This window comes from Pseudophryne corroboree, chromosome 1 (genome assembly GCF_028390025.1).
Source record: "Pseudophryne corroboree isolate aPseCor3 chromosome 1, aPseCor3.hap2, whole genome shotgun sequence".
NCBI classification, from domain to species: Eukaryota; Metazoa; Chordata; class Amphibia; order Anura; family Myobatrachidae; genus Pseudophryne; species Pseudophryne corroboree.
This window is the reverse complement of record NC_086444.1, coordinates 594,608,819-594,631,177: the sequence shown is the minus strand read 5'-3', so window position 1 is coordinate 594,631,177 and position 22,359 is coordinate 594,608,819. Positions and strand designations below refer to the sequence as shown.

Here is a 22,359-nt window from a genome sequence, read left to right as displayed (position 1 = left end):
ATTTCCTAAAATCATCACAATTATAAAGATAACTCGGAAATCTCCAAATCCTGGAGCCTCCCGACTGAAGAGTTCTTTGCAGCGTCAATGTCACAGGAACATGGTCCGATATCAAAATGTTGTGGATATCAGCTTGCGCGACTTGCGTAACTAGGGAGTCTGCAACCAAGATTGAGTCAATCCTGGACCAGGATCTATGAACCCCGGAAAAGAAAGTAAATGATCTGTCGGAGGGATTGAGGAGACGCCAAATATCAGTAAGCTGAAGGGAGGCCTTTAACGTTTGGAGATGTGTCCAAAAAGAGGAACCGGAAGTACGCGGGACAGGACGTTTATGAATAGTGGGATCATCCACTGTGTTCCAGTCGCCTCACAGGATAAATTGAAAATTATCGCGTTGTAACAGCTGAGAGCTTAATTCTTGGAGAAAAGCAGCTGTCTCACCATTGGGTGCGTAGACATTAACCAGTGTGTATTTGTTACCCCAAATTTCCACATCCAAAATTAAATAACGCCCCTCCGGGTCAGTAACAGTGTTTAAAACAGTGTAGTGTAGGTGTTTGCTAAATAGGATCACCACCCCCCTAGTCTTCCTCGTGTTATCTGCAGAAACACAGCTATCTATCCATGGTGCCCGAAGAGCAGAAGAGGCGTCCGACACCTAGTGGGTCTCTTGGAGAAATATAATTTGAGGTTTGAACCGTTTCAGGTGTGTGACAACTCTTTTACGTTTTATTGGGGAGTTAAGGCCGCCCACATTCCAGGATAAAATCTTAGAGCAAGAATCTGATGAAGAGGTTCTTACACTAGGATCGGTCATTAGTCTATTAACCTACACCCACCTGAGGGTGGCAGTCCAGCGGGAACATCACGTCACAAAGTCGTCGTCCTCCTTCCCAGCGAGCGGAGAGGAACGACCGAAACCATGCTGTACCATAGAGCTCAGGAACAGACCGGGTGAGGAAGGCACGGCACGGGCAAAACAAAAAAAAAAAACACACACATTGCTTCACATAACATTTTTCATTTTTTCCAAGCCAAACTAATAACAACGCAAGTGTTAAACCCTCCGGTAGCACTGGCGAGAAACCTATCAGAAGTAAATGCAACATTTAAATTCAAGCTGAGTAGCATGTAATGAGACCAAAGGTCTCTCTCATGTGAAAATTAAACTGACTCAGGACATAAAGTTTAGAACAACAATATATCTAGTACTGGACCAATTGTGGGAGTTTGCGATAAGAGCGCAATACATGTTCCTTCATACGAAAGTCCATGAATTTCGCAATAACTGGTCTCGGCTTCACTTCAACATCAGGTCGAGCAGGACCAATTCTATGCACCCTTTCAATATGTGATAAGAATGGGGCATCTGTAATTTCCAAAGCCAGGAATATATCAGTCGTTATAAAATCTGACAATTGTCTGTCTCTTAACTGTTTCGGGGATGCCCACAAAGCGTAGATTTGATCTCCTATCCCTGTTTTCAAGCTCATCTATTTTTGCCTGTAAGGTTTTAAGAGAGGAATCTTAAGTGTCAGTGGATCGCTGGATTGTGTGTATCTGATCTTCCCCATCACTAACCCGCTGTTCTAATGAGGTGATCTGTGAGGTGTTATGGTCAATTTTCGCAAGTGTCGAATCAAGTAGTGTCTGTATCTGTTCAAGCCTTTTGTCAATTAAAGGGATATTTTCAAGTTTCTTGTCAATTTGGGGCATGAGAAGCCGAGAGAGCTCTTGGGCCATATGCATTAACGAGGGCTGATCAGGCAGCACCTCCACCTCCTGAGTTTGGTCTCGGGAATTCCCTGCCTCCGGGGGAGGGGGGGGGGGTTAGGTTTCCCCGCCGTGTTCTTGTTCTTACTCATTCTTGTAGCGACTGAGGATTGGGAGGATCTAACCCAGGCATTCCCAACCACGGTCCTCAAGGCACACTAACAGTGCAGGTTTTAGTGATATCCAGGCTACATCACAGGTGACTTAATTAGTAGCTCAGTTATTTTGATTTAACCATCTGTGCTGCAGTTTGGATATCACTAAAACCTGCACTGTTGGTGTGCCTTGAGGACCGTGGTTGGGAATGCCTGATCTAACCGCTGGAGTTTTATGGACGTATTTGTCCATCCCCCGGTCCATAGACCACGATGTGCAAGAAGCTGGGGACTCTTATACAAACACACTGTAGTATATGATAATAAAACACCTCACGTAAGGGCCTGAGTCAGAAGATATGTCAGTGCTACTCAGCAAGGAAACAAAAACAAAATTTAACTAGACATTAACTCACATATTGTACAGATAATGGTAGTGCAGAGGCATTGCACCCTAAAGCCTCCGGGTTGAAGCCTATGTCAGGGCAAAACAACTGTGCGACAAATATTAGGAGAGAAATTATAAATTGCCCCAGTAAAAAGGCTTTGTAAAAGGTAACAGTGGATTAATATAGCCAATTAAATGTTAAAACTAGGTAGCCACCAGGTGGCGATATAACCTCAGAATTTCCTGCACAGGGGCTAAAGAGATTTCAATAAACTCATTTACCAGTGTCGCATGAGGCAGCTTCCAACATTACTAATAATTACAGTATTAATGGTGGGTAGATAGGGAAAGAAAAAAGGAAAGAAATAAAAGGGGAGAATCCAGCAAGATACAGAAGGAAGAGTAAGAGAGAGGCCTGGGTTCCCACACCTTAAGACAAAAGGGCCTAAGCAAGAAGGAGAGACTGAGCACACATCAGGCAGGTGTCAAGCAGTGTACAAGGGGGCTGTATAAGTCTCTCATGTAAAGATGCGGTCCCGGGTAGTAGGACCACGCAGCCAGTGGTCAGCGACAGGCAGGACCCCAAACCGCCACTATCCTCCAGAGTGATGTTCACTATGCCAGCGGGTACCCAAAGACAGTTCCCAGCCCCTTAGTCTAGCCACACTCGAAGGGTTCAATCGAGCAGGCACAGGGCTCACCTCAGCACTCACCGCCGCTGCAATGTACAAGGGCACAGTAATCCGGGTGTCCAAACCCGGGCACCAGGTTCAGAGGGCTGAAGAGGAATCGCAACACCCCGGGCGCCGAGGGTAGCAGCGGCCACCCCCCAGGTAACAATCGGCCTCGGTTCAGCAGGCTCTCACCTCACCCGTGTCGACAAGTACCTCCCGGGATCCTCCGTCGCCGCTCCGCCAGCGCCCGTCACGGCAGCCGATCACCGCCGCGTCGCCCAGTCTCTCCTCCGGACACTGCAGCACAGACGTAGAAGCAGGGGGGAGCCAGGTCAGCGTCCTCCGCTCCAGGGGCCGTCCTCGTCTCAGCGCCCCACCGCCGTCAGCCAAACCACGTCCCGCCGTTCGGTCCCGTCCCCAGACACTGCCGCACAGCCTTGGGAGCAGAAGCGGGGGGGGAGCCAGGCCAGGTACACCGCTCCAGAGATCGCCGCCGGTGCAGCGCTACACCGCAGCCCGCCGCGGGAGTCTTTACAAGCGTCCAGGGGCAGCCGAGTACCAGGGAGCAGAAGCCGCCGGGCTGCCAGCCGGACACGGAGCCTTCGCACCTTCCCAACACGGATTGGTCACCACCAAAGGGCCGCAGGTAATGGGAAATCCCCGCGTGAGCGGCAGGGGATGGGTATTACCAGGCCTCCATTCTTCGCGCCAGAACCCACGCCGGCGGTCATGCAGGCCGTCTCCTTGAGGGCCAAACTTCGGGGGGCACACAATCACGCTCCTACCCTTGCAGGGTATCTCCAGGCTCCCTATGATGTAGGGGTTGGTATAGAGGGTCTCTCAGGAGAATAGAGGGCGGATAGCAGGGGATGTTAGTGGATTTCCAACCTGCAAGCCGGAGCCCAGCTAAAAAGCAGCCATGCTGGATGGCCCGCCCACCGGAAGTGCGCTATATATATTTTGATAAATTTACCAACTAATAGTCCAGTATAAAGAACCGTAATAATGGGGCTGCTGAGCAAAACAGCTGGCTAGGCTGAAATACAAATTGAAAAACAGACAAAAAGAATGCTCTGCGCTCCAAAAATCACTCAAGATTAGTTAATTGATCAATTAAATGCAGTCTAGCAGGGAGAATAATTGACTCAATGAAGCTCAACTTTTGAAAAAAGATTATTTTATCATATCAAAAAATGTTAGTAGTTAACAAAGACACATAAGACAAACAAACAATTAATATATGTAGCAGTTTAAAAAGGTCAGAGGTTTCTAGGGGCGCCCCTTTCTACGAGTTCAGTTTAGTGGATATTTGCTACTTCACAGATTGGCTCTCCATTATCTTGGCTTCTGCACTCCGTCCTTTATCCACACTGCAGCCCATTGACCTTTCGGAACCAAACCTCCGCTGTGAGGTATAAGCACTCCAGCCATTTGCGGCACTATTACACCTGGATACCGCTGCGGTCAGCCGAACACGAACGGACTCCCGCTGTGTGGCCAATACAGCACTGGCTAATTGCAGCTTTGCCGTTTCTCACCGCTACCGCTAGCCAAACTGATTACGTCCTCTGCTGTGAGGCTCTCCATGCAGTGTTATCTTGTGGTCATCTGACGGCTGCTTTGACGGAGATTTTGGATTATCAGCGGGTCTGCTTTTCAACTGTCACTGAGGCATCAACCAAAATTTCTTTATTTACCTCGTGCAAATGCACACAGGACCCTGTAGTAAATTCTAGGAACCAGCACGGGGGTAATTATTATTGCTTGTATGCCTCTAATAATTTATTAGTTATTGTGGAGCCATCTGTGGACATTACTTATGATATTACACTGGGACGCCAGTGTTAAAATCAATTGACATTTTATTTATGGAGAGCTTTTCTCTCATGGTTAAAAATTCTTTATTTAGATTAACCAGCACGTTCATAAACACAGATACAGTGTTTCTATCTATTTGTGTATGCAAGAGGTAGAAACCTCTGACCTTTTTAAACTGCTACATATATTAATTGTTTGTTTGTCTTATGTGTCTTTGTTAACTACTAACATTTTTTGATATAAAATAATCTTTTTTCAAAAGTTGAGCTTCATTGAGTCAATTATTCTCCCTGCTAGACTGCATTTAATTGATCAATTAACTAATCTTGAGTGATTTTTGGAGCGCAGAGCATTCTTTTTGTCTGTTTTTCATGTTGTTAGCCTTGGCATCTGCGAGGCGGGTGTCCGAATTGGCGGCTTTGTCTCACAAAAGCCCCTATCTGATTTTCCATGTGGATAGAGCAGAGTTGAGGACTCGTCCTAAATTTCTGCCTAAGGTGGTTTCATCATTTCATATGAACCAACCTATTGTGGTGCCTGTGGCTACGGGTGACTTGGAGGATTCCAAGTCTCTTGATGTAGTCAGGGCCTTAAAAGTTTATGTAGCCAGGACGGCTCGGGTTAGGAAAACGGAGGCACTGTTTGTCCTGTATGCAGCCAATAAGGTTGGCACTCCTGCTTCTAAGCAGACTATTGCCCGCTGGATCTGTAACACGATTCAGCAGGCTCATTCTACGGCTGGATTGCCGTTACCAAATTCGGTAAAGGCCCATTCCACTAGGAAGGTGGGTTCTTCTTGGGCGGCTGCCCGAGGTGTCTCGGCATTACAACTTTGCCGAGCAGCTACTTGGTCGGGTTCAAACACTTTTGCTAATTCTATAAGTTTGATACCTTGGCTGATGAGTGCCTTCCTGATTGCTCAATCGGTGCTGCAGAGTCATCCGCACTCTCCCGCCCGGTCTGGAGCTTTGGTATAATCCCCATGGTCCTTACGGAGTCCCCAGCATCCTCTAGGACGTAAGAGAAAATAAGATTTTAAACCTACCAGTAAATCTTTTTCTCCTAGTCCGTAGAGGATGCTGGGCGCCCGTCCCAGTGCGGACTAAATTCTGCAAGGCTTGTATATAGTTATTGATTACATAAGGGTTATGTTACAGTTTTGATCAGTCTCTGGCTGATGCTGTTTTTGTTTCATACTGTTAACTGGTTCGTATATTCCATGTTGTACGGTGTGGATGGTGTGGGCTGGTATGAATCTTGCCCTTAGATTAACAAAAATCCTTTCCTCGTACTGTCCGTCTCCTCTGGGCACAGTTCTTTAACTGAGGTCTGGAGGAGTGGCATAGAGGGAGGAGCCAGTGCACACCCATCTAAAGTCTTTAGAGTGCCCATGTCTCCTGCGGAGCCCGTCTATGCCCCATGGTCCTTACGGAGTCCCCAGCATCCTCTACGGACTAGGAGAAAAAGATTTACCGGTAGGTTTAAAATCTTATTTCCCCCCCCCCCTATTTTTTTTAAGTTTTCATGCTTTACGATCCACGTGGACTACAATTGGGAACAGTAACCTGTGCCAAGTGCAGCGAGACACCTTGCCTGAAGCATGGCGAGCGAAGGAAGCCATGCGAGGGGACACGGTGCACTAATTGGGGTTCCCGGACACTCTACGGAGAAAGCAACACATTTTTTTTTTTTAATCATGTCGACCTAGAGACCATGTCAATCTACTTACTGTCGACCCTAGGATCCACACCCTGCCTGTTGCTATCAGTGTGGTTAGCCTTTTTACAATGTGACCGCTCCCCACTGTCACAGCCACTTCTTGCATTGCTTCTTGATTTAGATATGTCTGATCACTGGAGGTTTGTAACATTACTTTAGATCACATCTGTTCCTGAGATCTGACTTTGTTTTTCAAAGATTCCAAAACAAGATACTTCAAAAGATCCTTCCCCAGTTATAATTAATGGTTATTATTTACACAGTAATAATCCAAAGGCCTCATAAACACTGGTATTGTTTCTGTTACAATGTCAAACACAATGCATTTGACACTAGTTCGATATGAGTTTTACAAGTGGTTCAGGGAAGTGTAGGAATGTGCAATATATGTCCTTGTTGAATAATATTGTTTTTCTTCGAGATCCACGAGGAGTCCACAGGGAATACCATGGGGTGTAGGTGATGGCGGACGGACCAGGCACCAAACAATAAAACTTATGATATCCCAAGATGCGCCGGTCCTTCCCCTCTATACACAGCCTCCATGCTCAGGCATCCTCAGTTTCGTTTTGGTGCTAGCAGGAGCTGCAACTTTGAACAGTGGTGGCTGCTTAGCTTTAATTTTATGTTTTATTTTATTTTGACTTTATGAAAAGACATTTGAGCAGCAGCTGTAGGGAATCCTATGGACTGCTACTTCTGCTGGACAGGTACTTCCGGTGGGGCGAGGGAGCGCAGCTAGCACCACTGACCCTAAGGGGGGTGGGGAACCTGCGTCTTTATTGCAGTCCGCCTCCAGTCTCGGAAGTAGGACCGGAGATGTCAGTGTGAACCCGGTTCATCCACTGGACTCCACTAGACCACCAAGGCATGAATTATACTGGCGCAGGCTTAAAAAGGCCAGGTACATAGTGGGTAACACTCTCATAGGGGAGGACAGACCTTTGCTTATGGCCCCTCCCCCAGCTCAGGGTGCCAGTCCACTGTTTCCTTACCGCCGCTAAGCTACTCTTCCTCCACCCTCCTCCACTTCTGAGATCAGAGGCAGCCATTTTCAGTGCAGCAAGCAGGTCTCCGGGAACGCTGGGTCCAGTCTCCCTGTATACCTCTCCAAGGAGCCAGGTTATACTCGATGGACAATTGTCTTTTTTCAACCTTAGTTACTATGTACTATGTATTGTACAGCACTTACAGTATATCCTACCAACTAATACTGCTGAGTAGTTAATTTAGTGCCCATTGTATTATACTTAAATTGCATTTGTATTGTATTCTGCATCGTATGTGACTTGTGCTAGCTCTGCTGTCTGTTTTCTTTTCTTCTGTCAGCACATAACTATCCCTATCTTTCTACCCTGTTAGCCTTAATCCAGGTGTCAAAGGGTTCTACATTTTCTCTCAGCCCTTGGGCTGATGAAGTTAGTAACATTAAATCTTGCTGCCAATTACAATATTGTGTGCGCACATTCCCCCGCAGCCATGTCCGGCAGAGGCAATGGCTGCAAAGAGGCTGAGGCACCTCTATTAACTTCATGTAAGTCTCCTTCAGCAGGTCTGTCACCTCAGGACAGTATACAGGACAAGTTATGTGTTGTCTGTTATATCCCACTTAACCAGCCAGCACCAAACCAACCAAGACCTTCAGTCTCTGGGCAGGAACCACCATGGGCTTCTTTTTCTCAGTTACTGTGTCAGATAGCTGATCGCCTGGCAATGCCTGCAGTTACTCTCCCTGTGGGAATTCCTCAGCAGGTACATACTGCTATATCAGTCACAGCCATGTCTCTGCTTATACCAGTCACAACCATGAATCCCCCCTCAGGTGGACGTGCTCTCTACTTCGGTACAGAGCCTAAAGCAAACCTCTGTGGCTTACCACCAGCTGTTACAAAATGGCAGGCCTTTGCCCTTTAGTGCTGTTAGGCGCACTGTCTCTTTCTCTACGATCTACACCAATCACAGATTCTGAGGCATCATCTGGTGAGGAAGGGGAACTGATGTCTCACTCACGGAGCTCCCCTCAGGGAGGGAGAAGGCTCACTCTGCTCTGGATGTGTTTGCACTTGTGGTAATGGTCAAATCTATCCTGAAAATTGAGGAAGACGAACCTGCTCCTGAACTAAAAACCTTGCAGCTTATTAAGCGCCAAAAGGTGCTTAAAGCGGAGTTTCCTTGGTCTGAACACCTTTATGGAGCTAAGACGTGAAGCATGGAATACTCCAGGAAAAAAGTTTCTGCTACCTAAGCGTTTAACTTCTTTCTACCCTGTTACAGCAACTCCCACACTGGTGGATTCTCATGTAGCACGTTTACTAAAAAAATCTTTCACTTTACCTATTGCTTCAATGTCTTCCTTAAAGGAAACTACATGTTGGAGGATGGATCACTGTGTCAAGTCTATCTATTCCCTTAGAGGCGCTATCACCAGGCCTACTGTGGCGGCCGCCAGGGTGTCCAAAGCGATTAAACACTGGGCTGATGTTCTGGAAGATGAACTTCCCTCAGACATTTCTCAAGAAAGTCTGTCATACATTGCAAAAATCAGAGAAGCTGCCTCTTACTTAGGTGAAGCAGTTTTGGACGCTGGTCTCCTGGCCTCAAAAGCCTAGGCTACATCAGTGCTGGTTCAACGCTCATGGAAAGTGCATATGGATTATAAGAAGACCTTAGAATTTTTACCTTTCACATGGGATATCCTGTTTGAAGCAGAATTGGATAAAATAGTAGCGTCACCTGTGGAAGCTAAAACGGCTTTCATGCCCTCGGTCCCTATGCCACATGTTTGGACCTCCACTTTTTGTGACTTTCACCCAGAAGGCAAAGCTAAAGGCCAATAATTTCCTAAACAAACATGTACTAAATCTACAAAACCCAGGTCAAAGTAGGTATGGGCTGCAAGGCAGTCCCAAAACAAAACGCGACGGCAAGCCCGCAGCTTGACAGGGCGGGCCTCCTCCTCGGAGATCCCAGGGTGGGAGACCGACTTCTCCAATTTGCACACGCCTGTCGCCATACCACAATAGATGCCTCGGTGCAGAGCCGGCCCTAGGCATAGGCAAACTAGGCAAATGCCTAGGGCACTTGGTATGCCTAGGGGCACAAGTAGATTCTGCTGATTAAAATGATATGCAGCATGCCTATATTCTGTTTGTGACTACGGCTGCATACGAAATGGTACGTCACAGTGTATTCTTGGAAATCAGTGTAACGTAGCATTTCATATGCAGATACAGTCGCACACAGAATATAGGTGTGCCGCATATCATTTTAATTAACAGAAGCTGATTGTGCATCCTAGCCACATAGTAATGCAAATAAGACGCATAAAAAAAGGCGCCCGACGTTAGCAGAGCTGCCAGCTGTCTTGCGCCAGGCATCTCCTGCTGCATGGTGTATTGAGGCAAGATGTAAGAGGACACATCTGTATCCAAGCAGAGTCAGAGGTCACAGTGTTAGCGGCCATGTGAGTGCTGTGTGCGGGTAGGTTGGTTGTGCAGCAGTGTTTCGCATATGTGTAAGGGGCATTATGTGTTTCATGTGTATAAATGCATTAATAATGTGCGGCAAATGTGTAAGGGGCACTGTGTGTGTCATCATGTGCATAAGTGCACTAATAATGTGCGGCATATGTGAAAGGGACAGTATGTGTATAAGGGCATTAATAAAGGTTGGCATAATGTGTAAGGCACATTATGTTTATAAGGACATTAATAATGTGTGTCATATGTGTAACGGGCATTATTGTGTGGTATGTGTATAAATGCATTACTGTGTGGCATTATGTGTATAAGGTGCTCTACTATGAGGCGTAATGTATAGAAAGGGCACTACTCTGTGGTCTAATGTGAATATAGAGCAATATGGTGTGGTGTAATGTGAATAAGGAGCAATTCAGTGTGATGTAATGTGAATAAGTGTAACTACTGTGAGGAGTAATGTTTATAAGGTAAAGTAGTACTACTGTGTGATGTAACGTGAATTAGGGACACTATCGCATGATAAAATGTGAATAAAGTTGCAGTGCTGTGTGGCATAATTTGAATTGGTGGTAATATTGTATGGCCATACCCCTTCCCAGCAAGGACACACCCCTTTTCGGGCTGTGCGCCGAATGTGTGCACTGTTCCTATTTAAAATATAGGAGGTAGGAACACCAAAATGAGGACTGCTATGGGTGAGGGGTGATGGTGCTGGGAAAGTGGTGCAGGATCAGAGGCGAAACTGGTGCTGGTGCTAGGGGGCAGCTAAAATCTTGCCTAGGGCATCATATTGGTTAGGGCCAGCTCTGCCTGGGTGGATACAAGAAGTGGTCTCTCATGGGTATGCGGTCTCATTCAGGAGACTGTTTCCTCAACAGTTCTTTTACAGAAGGTTATTCAATCCCTCCTGCAATCAGGAGCGATAGTACCAGTACCATGATCACAACGTGGGACCGGGTTCTATTGAACACTAGTTCTGGTGCAGAAACCCATTGGGTTTCATTGACCTATCCTAAACCTCAAATCTCTCAACAAATTTGTCAGAGTACCTAAGATCTGTATAGAAACCTACATTCCATTGTTCTAGCAATGGAGCCGAGGGATTTAATGGTGTCTCTGGACATCCTGGATGCTTACCTGCATGTTCGTATATCACCTTCTGATCAACAATTCCTACAGTTTTGCTATTCTTTACCAACTTTACCAAATTCTTTATTTATACGTGGTTAAGCATAGTATAGAAACATTACATGAGCACAAGGGACCGGAGGCCAACAGGACCAACGTCCAGCATAAACCACAAATTTTCAGGTAAACATCAAAGTTAGTCAAAAAAGAAAGAACAGTAACATTCAAGTATAAAGTTCAGGGGGGGGGGAGGGAGAAATGGAAAGGGGGAGAGGGGTGGAACCACAGTATAATCTGTGCGCAGTGTATATCCTGGAGATGGTAGGATTAAGAAAAAGAGTGAGAAGGGGGTCGAGGGGGAGACAAAAAAAAAGAGTGGAAAAAGGGAAAGAGGGGAAAAGAGTGAGAGAGAAGAAAGGAGGGGGAGGAAAACAGAGGGGGGGAGCAAAAGGTAGTGCCCATGGGTCTGCGGAGTAAGTTAGGGGCAAGGGTGGGAGGCTGAGGCTCTACGTTCAGCAGCGAGCCAGGAGGCCCAGACCTGCTCAAAGACGTGGCCCCGGTCGTGGAGATAGTATGTAATCTTTTCCATTGAGGCTATGTGCCAAATTTTGGTTTTAAGGGACTGGAGAGAGGGTGGCGAGGGGTACTTCCAATTAAGAGCTATCAGCGACTTTGCCGCCGTCAGGATGTGTGTGGTCAGCTTCTGGGAGAATTTATTAAGTAACGGGGGAGGGAGACATAGCAAAAAGATCCAGGGATCTTTCGGCACAGGAGCATCCAAAAGCGAGTTGAGGAGGGAATGGACTAGGTCCCAAAAGGGAGCGATGGACGGGCAGGTCCACCATATGTGGAGCATAGTGCCCCTGGCCCCGCAGTTCCTCCAGCAATTAGGGGAGGAGGATGGAAAGAATTTGTTAAGTCGGTCGGGGGTGTAGTACCAGCGGTAGTATACTTTGTAGGCTGTTTCTTTGAAGGCAGTAGCGATAGAGGATTTAGCAATCCCCAGTCTCATGTCCTCCCAGTCCCCACTCTCCGGTGGGGGTCCAAGATCACGTTCCCATGCGAGCTCATGGGGCCGGGAAGGGGGAAGGGAGGAAGCTAGTAAAAGGGAGTAGAGTTGGGAGATTAGGCCTTTGGATAGATGGGAGTTAATACATAAGCTTTCAAAAGGGGTGAGGGCGCGGAGCAAGGCGGAGGAGGGGAGGGAGCCTAGGAAGTGGCGTATTTGTAAAAATTGGAAGGGGTTAAGTGGGTGTGAAGGGATCTTTTGTTGAAGGTCAGGTAGGGACAGCCATTGGCCCCGATCGGCAAAATTGGTCGGGAATTTGAAGCCCAGCTTTATCCATAATCGGAACCTCGCTTTTGAAAGTCCAGGAGGAAACATAGGATTCTGCCAGATAGGGGTCAAGGGCGAGGGAGTAGTAGTAAGACCCTTCTTCAGGGAGAGGGAGTCCCAAGTTTTAAGGTTAAGTTTAATAGTGGGGAGTAGTTTAGAGGTTGGGGGTCGGGAGGTGGGGGGCAGGCCCCATAAGGGGGTCAGGTCCGAGAGGCCAATGAAGGCTGCCTCAATATCCAGCCAGGATACAGATCCCGGAGGGGCATAAGAGGTGACAATGTGGGATAAGTGGGAGGCGAGGTAGTAATGTGTGATATCAGGAAGGCCCCTACCTCCCGCGGAGGTTGGCCTTTTTAGGGTATTGGCGGCTATGCGGGTGGTTCCAAATAAAACGCACAAGGGTCCGTTGGATAGTGCAAAGAAAGGAGGCCGGGACTGTCACTGGGAGGGTCTGGAAAAGATAAAGCCATTTGGGGACTATGGTCATTTTAACCGCTATGATCCTGCCCAGCCACGAAATGAAAAGACTGTTCCAGGAGGTCAGGTCAGCGAGTGTGTTGGTGAGAAGGGATGGAAAATTTTCCCGGAAGAGAGAATCATAGCGAGAGGTCAGGTAAATCCCCAAATATTTAATTTTTGTGGGTTGCCATTTAAAATTGAAGGTAGTGCGAAGAGACTCAGCTTCTCGGTGAGGGACATGGAGCAGCATGGCCTCGGATTTGGAACAGTTGATCTTATATCCTGATATAAGGCTATAGGAGTGTAAGAGTGAGAATAAGTTTGGGAGTGAGATGAGAGGTTGGGTCAGGGAGAGTAGGATGTCGTCAGCGAAGAGGGAGATTTTAGGGTCGGTGTGGCCTACTTGTACTCCGTGTATATCTGGATGGGCTCTAATTTGAGAAGCAAGGGGTTCAATAATAAGGGCGAATATTAGTGGTGAGAGGGGGCAACCCTGACGTGTCCCATTCGAGATGCTAAGTGGGGTTGACGGGATACCATTGATTAAAACTGTGGCAGAGGGGGCGGAGTATAGTGCCAGGACGCCAGTGAGGAAGCCACCAGACAAGCCATAGGCCTCCAGGGCGGCTCTCAGAAAACCCCAGGAGATCCGTCAAATGCCTTTTCAGCATCTAAGGAGAGCATGATGGTGGGGGATCTCCTGGAGTTCGAGATGTGTATAAGATCGACAGCACGCCTGGTGTTATCTCTCGCCTGACGGCCCGGGACAAACCCCACCTGGTCGTAATGGACAAGAGAGGGGAGGTATGGGTTAAGACGGTTGGCCAGGATCTTAGCGAAAATTTTCAGGTCCAGGTTCAAGAGCGATATAGGGCGGTAGATAGCGCAGTTAAGGGTATCCTTGCCCTCTTTAGGAATCACCACAATTCTAGCCTCCAGCATCTCAGGGGGGAAGGGGTCGCCATGGACAATCCTATTGAACAGTGACTGCAGGTGGGGGGCGAGAAGGGCAGAGAATTTTTTATAGTAAAGAGCTGTGAACCCGTCCGGGCCCGGGGATTTACCAACTTTTTGCATAAGTATAGTCTGAGCAATTTCTTCCACCGAGATCTCACTGTTAAGATGGTCCATGGCGTCCTGAGGCAATCTAGGTAGGTTAGAAGCTGAAAGGAAGTGAGAGACTAGATCGGAATGGGGCAGAGGGGAGGGACCAGGTGAGGGGGGCGGGAGGTTGTATAGGTCAGCATAGTAGGATTGGAAGGCAGCTCTAATGGCTGTGGGATCTTGGACGAGTCGGTTGAGGGAGTTTCTGATGGAGACAATATTAGTTTTGTCTCTCGTGGATCGGAGTCGTGCCGCTAGGATCTTGTCCGCCTTGTCTCCCTTCTCGTAAAAGGATTGGCGGAGCCACTTAAGACACCTAGCCACCCGGTCGGAGAGAAGGAGATCAAGTTCCGCCTTAACAGCACGAAGTTCAGACAAGACAGCTTGGTCGGGGGACTTCTTATGCTGAGTCTCAAGTGCGTGGAGTTTAATAGAGAGTTTGTTAACCTGGGTGAGAGATTGTTTCTTAGCTTTTGAAGCTATGCTAATAACACGTCCGCGAAGAACCGCCTTGTGTGCCAACCAGAGAGTGGACCTAGAAGTATCAGGGGTATCATTCAGGGAAAAGTAGTCGGAGATCGTATCCCGGAGGTGGGAACATATCTCCTGGTTGTGGAGGAGAGAGTCATTAAGGTGCCACGTCATGGGGCGAGGGCGTGAGGCCAGACCTAAGAGATCACAGGAGATAGGGGCATGATCGGACCAGACCAGTGGGTGTATGTGGGCTTCGTAGAGATTTAAGGCGAGGTCGTGGCTGAGCAGGATCATGTCAATGCGGGAGTAGGAATTATGAGGGGCAGAGTAGAAGGTATAGTCTCGAACGGAGGAGTCTTTTATCCTCCAGGAGTCATAGAGAAGCTGGGATCGCATGAGACTGAGGAGGGATCTGGAGCGAAGGGAGTCTGTCGAGGAAGCAGTAGGGGGAGAGGGAGAGCGGTCTATTTGAGGGTTTAGAACGGAGTTAAAGTCCCCAGCAAGTATGAGGTCGCCCTGGCGGACTCGAGTGAGGAGGTTATCTAGTTTTGTAAAAAATCGTTCCTGACTTTGGTTAGGGGCATAAACGTTAGCTAGAGTACAGATCTTGTTATTCAGTTTCCCCACTAAGACTAGGAACCGTCCGTCTTTGTCAGCATATGAGTCTAAAAGCTCAAAGGTGAGGTGGTGGGCAAACAAGATTGCAACCCCTCGTTTCTTAGCCGAATGGTCGCAGGCATGGAAGGAATCAGGGTATGGCCTACACTGCAGCGTAGGGTGGGAGTCATGTAGGAAATGAGTCTCCTGTAGGAAGACCAGGTCACCTTTGTGAAATTTAAGGGAGGCGAAAAGCTTACCTCTCTTTTGGGGGCTGTTCAAGCCCTTCACATTAAAAGATAGCACCCGGAGACCCATGGGCAAGCAGCGAAGAGGCAGGCAAGGTAGAGAAGGCGAAGAGCACTAAGAGTAAAAGAAAGAGGGAGGAAGAAAAAGAAGAAGGATATAGAGCGAGGGAGATTGTGGTCAGGAAGAAAGAGGGAGGGAAAGGAGACCGGGAAGGGAGGGAGGGTGGTTGGTCATCCGGCAGTAGGGGCCAGGACCGGTGGTGCTGGCAGGGGAAAGGGAGACTAGGTGTCAGGAGGGCACCTAGGCCAGCAGGAGGGCTCGAAGCCCTAAGGGGGCGCAGCATGGGGTCCGGACAGCGGATCACAAACCACTTAGCGAGGGAGAGGAGGCGGACCACCCCTGGGAAGGCCTGAGGAGAAAAAAATTGGAGAGAAGACAGGGACAAGAGACAGGTGGAGCGCCAGCTCCAGAAAGGAAGGGAGAGAGGGGGGGGGGGGGGGGGGGGGTAGGTAGAAAACAAAAAGTCTAGATTCAACAGGTTAACATTTTAGCAGCATAACTTTTCAGCAGGAGGTAACAACAGAGGGGTCATAAAGTATCTAAGGGGCCGGGAATTCAGGATACGAGGGGCCTAAAGTGGAACAGCTCCCGGGGTAGTGGAGTGCAACCAGGAAGGGTCAGCCCAACTGTATAGAGTAAACATTGAATTAGAGAACTAAGAGTTCATCAGGGCACAGGAGGCGGAGCCTGAGAGGTCACAGAGGCCGGGACCACGAGCCACTCAGATCGGGGGGGTTGAAGCGGGTCCCGCTGCGGCCGCGGTGGCAGGCCTTGAGTGTGGACGTCTTGTTCAGCGGTGTGGATGCCCAGGTTGGAGAGCAGCTTTTGTGCCTCGGGTAGATCCCGAGCCGTGAGGAGCTTCCCTTGGTGCCACACCAGGATACGAAAAGGGAAACCCCAGCGGTATTTGATATTATGACGGGAAAGCAGGGAAGTGATGGGCTTGAAATCTCTGCGTTTGGCCAGAGTGAGTGGGGATAAATCTTGGAAGATCTGGAAGGTCACAGAGCCCAGTCGTCGGGCCTCCCTCATGACAGCCTCCTTTGCAGTGAAGTAGTGCAGTCGGAGGATGACATCTCTTGGCTGGGAGGGGTCCTGAGAGCGAGGACGCAGGGCTCGATGCGCTCGGTCCAGGAGCAGATGTTCTTCTGGGGTGTCAGGTGACAGGTGGGCGAAGAGGTGCTTGAGGTAGAGGTCAAGGTGGGCCGTCTCGACCTCCTCGGGGATACACCGGATCCTCAGGTTGTTTCTCCTCGCCCTATTGTCCTGGTCCTCATGCTCCTCCCGCGGTGTGGTCAGCCCAGCACAGCAGACGGGGCAGGATCAGGGGGCCCCAGACGGGCGAAGGGTCCACGCCGACCCCGACAGGGGGTGGTATGAGGCGGGGTTTCGTGGAGGGCCTCCCCCGCCGATGGGCCCCGGAGATAAGCCCCGGGCACGGACCAGCCAGTGACCAGGACAGTACCGGGGCCAGAAAGCAGGGGGAGGGGGGGTCCGCGGCCGGCAGTGGCAATGGGCCCCAGATGGTATATGATGCAGGCTTTGGAGGACTGCAGCAGGGTCCGGGGGCCTGCAAGATGGCCGCTGTTAATGTGTTGCAGATGGAGCAGCTGGGTGGCCCAGCGCTATTTCGGAGTCCTGCAGGAGGGCCGGGGTGATCAGCAGGTATATGGGGACGAAGGAGGGGTCCGTCGGGCACCCGCGGGAGCCCCCCGCGAGCGCAGACCGGGTCCGGAGCTCTCGGTCAGGCCAGCGCTAAAATCAAGGCCCCGGCTTCAGGTCGGGGGAGAAGGCCGCAGTCCCCGGGAGCCGAGGGGAGCCTCCTGAGCGCCGGGGCCCAATGCAGGGGCAGGGGCGCAGCGTGTCGCACCTACCATGAGGGTCCCCGCCGACCGCCGTCAATTCCAGGCCTTCACGTCCGTGTCCCGGCTCCCGGCGTCCTCCCGCCAGACGACCGCCGCCCACACCGCAGGCCCTAGGGAGCGTCCGCTGGCTGGCCGGCCCCTGGTCCCAGGCTCCAGGGATAGACGGGTGGTGATGCAGGCCGGGTGGGTAGGAGGGTGCGGGCCTCAGCGATGACACGGCCCTGGACCGCCGCTCCCATCCGGCTCCAGACTCGAGCCCCCGGCTTCAGGTAGGGGGGGAGGCCGCAATCCGCAGGAGTGCTTTAAAAGCACTCCCCGACTCCGCGGGTCCCCCACAGCAGCTACAGATATACACAGGGGATCACGGCCGAGAATCTGGGGTAGCCCAGTGCAATGCTGGAGGAAGAGAGGCAATTTAAAAGGCCTGTGGGTGCAGGAGCTGAGGAGAGCACGTCCTCTCTCCAAGACGACCAGGCCACGCCCCAGGCATTGCCTTTTTGACTTTTCACTGCGCCCAAAATTATGACGGTTATGGAGGCGTCATCAGGTAGTCAGATTACTTTCTTCATCTGGATGACCTGCTCCTCCTGGCGCACTCCCCAGAGGTCCTACACCACCATCTCCAGCTGACTATTACCTTCCTAAATAACATGGCTGGCTTATAAACTGGAAGAAGTCATCCCTCACGCCTCCAGAATGCATGATACATCTGGGAGCTCTCCTGGAATCTCGAGTCCAGAGACGTTTCCTGACCCCAGACAAAATATCGAAGTTACAGCAACAGATATGCCACTTACTCAGCAGTCGCCGTGTGTCCATATACTCAACCATGCTAGTCCTGGAATCCTGGCTTCCACAACACCTGTCCGGATGAAACGACAACCATATCGGATCAGGTCCCAGACGATGGTCCTCTCTCCGGATGTACGAATGTCTCTATCCTGGTGGCTCCAGACAACGCACCTGGACAAGGGGCGGCCCTTCTAGATTCCGGATTGGGTACTGCTGACCATGAATGCCAGTCTCCGCAGATGGTTCGCAGTAACTGGACAATTCTCCTTACAGGACCTTTGGACCCCACGCAGAAACTGGCTTACCAATCAACGTCCTGGAGTTATGAGCTGTCTACGGAGCACTAATTCTGGCACAGGACATTCTTCAGGGCAAACCTGTGCAGATCTAGTCTGACAACGCCACAGCAGTATTCTACCAAAACCATCAGGGAGGCACCCATCGGTTGGCAATGAAAGAAGTGGCTCCCATTCTTCAGTGGGCTGAACGCCACCATCCAGCCATATCGGCGGTATTAATACCAGGAGTACTAAACCTGGAAGCAGATTTCCTCAGCCGTCACAATGTACACACCTGAGAGGTTTTCCAACTCTTGGTACACAAGTGGGGTCAGCCGGATGTTGGCCTCATGGCTTCCAGACGCAACCACAAGGTTCCAGTCTACAGGTCCAAGACATGATCCAGCAGCAGCCTTCATGGACACCTTGGCCATGTGGTGGAACTTCCGTCTGCCATATGTCTTTCCTCCAGTTTCTCTTCTTCCGCGGGTTATTCGGAAGTTCAAACAAGTAGAAGGCACCATTATATTGATATCCCCTACATGGCCCAGACGTCATTAATTTTACGGTCTACAGAGCCTGTCCGTAGAGGCTCAATTTTCACTTCCCCCAACGACCATATCGGCTGTCTCAGGGCACCTGTCTACACCTGAACTAAGCTTGTGTGTCTTGAGTCATCTATCCTAAGCGCGAAAGGATTCTCCTGGTCGGTTGTCCATGCCATGCTTAAAGCGAGGAAGCAGGCCTCTGCCCACATCTATTATCGGGTATGGCCTACATACCTACAGTGATGCGCTATGTGGCTCTATAACTCACAGGTTTTTTGGGTGTCCAGGATTCTCGCTTTCCTCCAAGCTGGGCTAACTCTAGGACTCCACCAGGCAGCGTTGAAAGTGCATGTCTCTGCGCTGTCTGTTTAGTTCCAACTAAAAATTGCTCCTCTCCCGGATGTTCGTACTTTTCTCAAGGGGATACTCCAGGCTCAACCTCCATTTGTACCTCTGGTGGCTCCATGGAATTTAACAATGGTCCTCACAGCCCTTCTGGAGCCTCCGTTTGAACGTCTGGAATCAGTGGACCTGAAGTGGCTATCGGGAAAAACTGTCTTCCTGCTGGCTATTGCATCAGTTTCTAGAGTATCCAATTTGGGAGCGCTCTCCTGTCACTCCCCCTTTCTTATTTTTTTTTATCCGGACAGGGCTCAGCCCAATTATCTCCCGGTTCCATCTTAGGAGCAAATTGTGGTACCAGCCTTTCTGTCTCTGAACCTTTCGACTGGAAAGGCTTCCCTTGATGTGGTTCGGGCTTTCCAGATCTATGTGGATCGTACCGGTTCTCTTTGGAAATCTGAATCTCTCTTTGTCGTCCATGGCTTTCATAAGAGGGGTTGGCCAGCCATAAACAGACTCTGGCCATATGGATTTGTATGACCATATCACAAGCGTACACCCAGGCTGACCTTCCAGTACTATCTCCGTTCATTCTACTCACTTTGTGGGTCCCTCGTGGGCACACGCTATGAAGCATCTGCAGAACAATTATGCAAGGCTGCTGTGTGGTCTTCTGTCCACACTTTTCTTTTAAGCCTTATCATTTCCCAAAATTCTTCATTTGGGCGCCGGATTCTTCTGTCCGCACAGGAGCATGCCCTTCCTTTAAAAACTGCTTTGGGACATCCCCATGGTATTTCCTGTGGACTCCGTATGGATCCTGAAGAATAAAATGAGAGTTATGGTAAAACTTTTCTTTTGTTAACGCTTTCTTTGAGGTCCATAGGGTCCACAGGGTACCCACCCTGGCGCACCTAGGTTCTATGGGTTACTCTTCTTGGTCACTGGTTCCATACTCTTATCAGAGAGCGCGTGTTCTCGTGTGTGCCACAGTTTCCTCCTCTGATGTCCTGTTCCTGCCTTGAGCTTGTTGACAAAACTGAGGATTCATGAGCATGGAGGCGGGGTATAGGGTAGAAGGACCGGAGTATCTTGGGATACCAAAGGCATACAGTAACTGTTTGGTGCCCGGTCCTTTCTCCATCACCTACACTCCATGATATCCACTGTGGACCCCATGGACCTAGAAGAATGAGAGTTAACAAAGTTTTTTGTTTTTTTACAGTTCGGCTAGGATTTACATGTCTATTATTTCTTTTGTACTTTTAGAGTGATTTCTTGCCAAATGTTTTTAAAGTAATGGCACATCGACCAGATGAGTTCAGAGCATTTTTTGCTTATTATAATGTCATTATGAACAAGGATACTGGTAAGCAGAACTTTGTTTTTCCTAACTTCATTTTTATAGATACAGTGTAAATGTACATGGGGGGTTTATTCAGTACGGATTGCAAATTCTGCTAAAAAGCAGAATTTGCAATCTGTTCTTTCGCATGCTGGTGCTTGCCCATCGCAGGGCGAGGCTGCCCAGCATGCTGCCCACCAACTGCGACCGCACTCTAATTGCAATCGTGGCGCAATTAGTACACGGTCGCAGAAACCAGGGAAGCCTCCTGCCGACGCAGCCTAGCCGCAACAACAGGTCGGAGTCCTGCCTCCATGTTTTCGTTAGGAGCGGCTGCGTGTGACGCCACATAGCTGCCCTGAAAATGCTGCTGACCTATCCCCACTTTTGACGCGCCACCCCCGCAGTGATCCGTCGCCTCCCCGCAAACACCTCTGCCTGTCAATCAAGCAGAGGTGTTCGCAGTTAATGCAACTTGACAGCATTAACTGCACACGCAGCACAGGACCTGCGCATGCGCACTGCGGCCCGATCGCCAAAATTGTGGTTGCATCGTTTTGTGATGCGAACTGCATAAGGCCCACGGTGCAGTATTCCTATAGACACCTGCATATTATTTTTTTGGAACTATGGTTGGAATATAATGAAATAAAAATATGAGTAATACCCCTTTCACACTGCCAAAAATAGCCCGGGTTATTGCATGTGAACGCGCAATAACCCAGGTTTTTGTGCAGTGTGAAAGGGGCCAGGGGAAATATCCTGGGTAAGGCAACCCGGCATTTCAACCCATGTTTAAAGCAGGGTTAAACATGAGTCTGATCGGGTTGCTGTTGCGGTGTGAACAGGTTGCCGGGTCAATGCGTCATGTTACCCATTCACACTATAGGAGCAGGTGGCGCTTGGAGATCATCTGATCTCCAATCGCCACCTCGCACATGGCGCGGTGATGTCATTGACACGGCAGTATGAAAGGGGTCTCAAGCGGGTCACACCTGGGAAGGACACGTGTGGAAGTCCCGGGTGTAACCCGCTAAAACTTGTTTTTGTGAAAATTAAATATTATTTTAACAATGCATCCAAAACAGCAATGATGTAAACTTTAAAATATTGTTCCTTTTTCTTGCAGGCAATTTATCCAAAGCTGATAAAGAGCTAATAATTGTAGCAACCAGCGCACACAACAAATGTCCATATTGTGTAACAGCTCACAGTGCATTACACAGAATATATTCAAAGAACAAAACATTGGCTGACCAGGTAAACCAGTGACATTTACTTACTGAAATACCATCATTTGAGTTATGTAAACCCCAGTGCTGGTTGGACAATAGAGGGCTTAGCTTCATTTGACCATCCAGTATATTGGAACTATGGTGGTCATTCCGAGTTGATCGCAGCAGCAAGTTTGTTAGCAATTGGGCAAAACCATGGCCCTCATTCCGAGTTGCTCGCTCGTTTCCGAGTTTCGCTATATTGCGATTAGTCGCTTACTGCGCATGCTCAAGGTTCGCAGAGTGCATGCGGTTAGTTATTTTACTCAAAAGTTAGGTATTTTACTCACGGCATTACGAGGATTTTTCTTCGTTCTGGTGATTGGAGTGTGATTGACAGGAAGTGGGTGTTTCTGGGCGGAAACTGGCCGTTTTATGGGTGTGTGTGAAAAAACACTGCCGTTTCTGGGAAAAACGCGGGAGTGGCTGGAGAAACGGGGGAGTGCCTGGGCGAACGCTGGGTGTGTTTGTGACGTCAAACCAGGAACGAAACTGACTGAACTGATCGCAGTGGCAGAGTAAGTGTCGAGCTACTCAGAAACTGCTAAGAAATTTCTAT

The 22,359-nt window shown here is 49.3% G+C and overlaps 1 protein-coding gene across 1 annotated transcript in view; it reads left to right on the top strand.

Moving 5' to 3' along the window:
* Positions 1-22,359, top strand: part of LOC134926769 (uncharacterized) — a 42,465-nt gene that overhangs the window by 18,980 nt on the left and 1,126 nt on the right. Inside the window, exons 3-4 of the mRNA XM_063921019.1 lie at positions 20,451-20,550; positions 21,656-21,786. Of these exons, the coding sequence (XP_063777089.1) occupies positions 20,451-20,550; positions 21,656-21,786 (231 nt within the window). The remainder of the gene's footprint in view (positions 1-20,450; positions 20,551-21,655; positions 21,787-22,359) is intronic.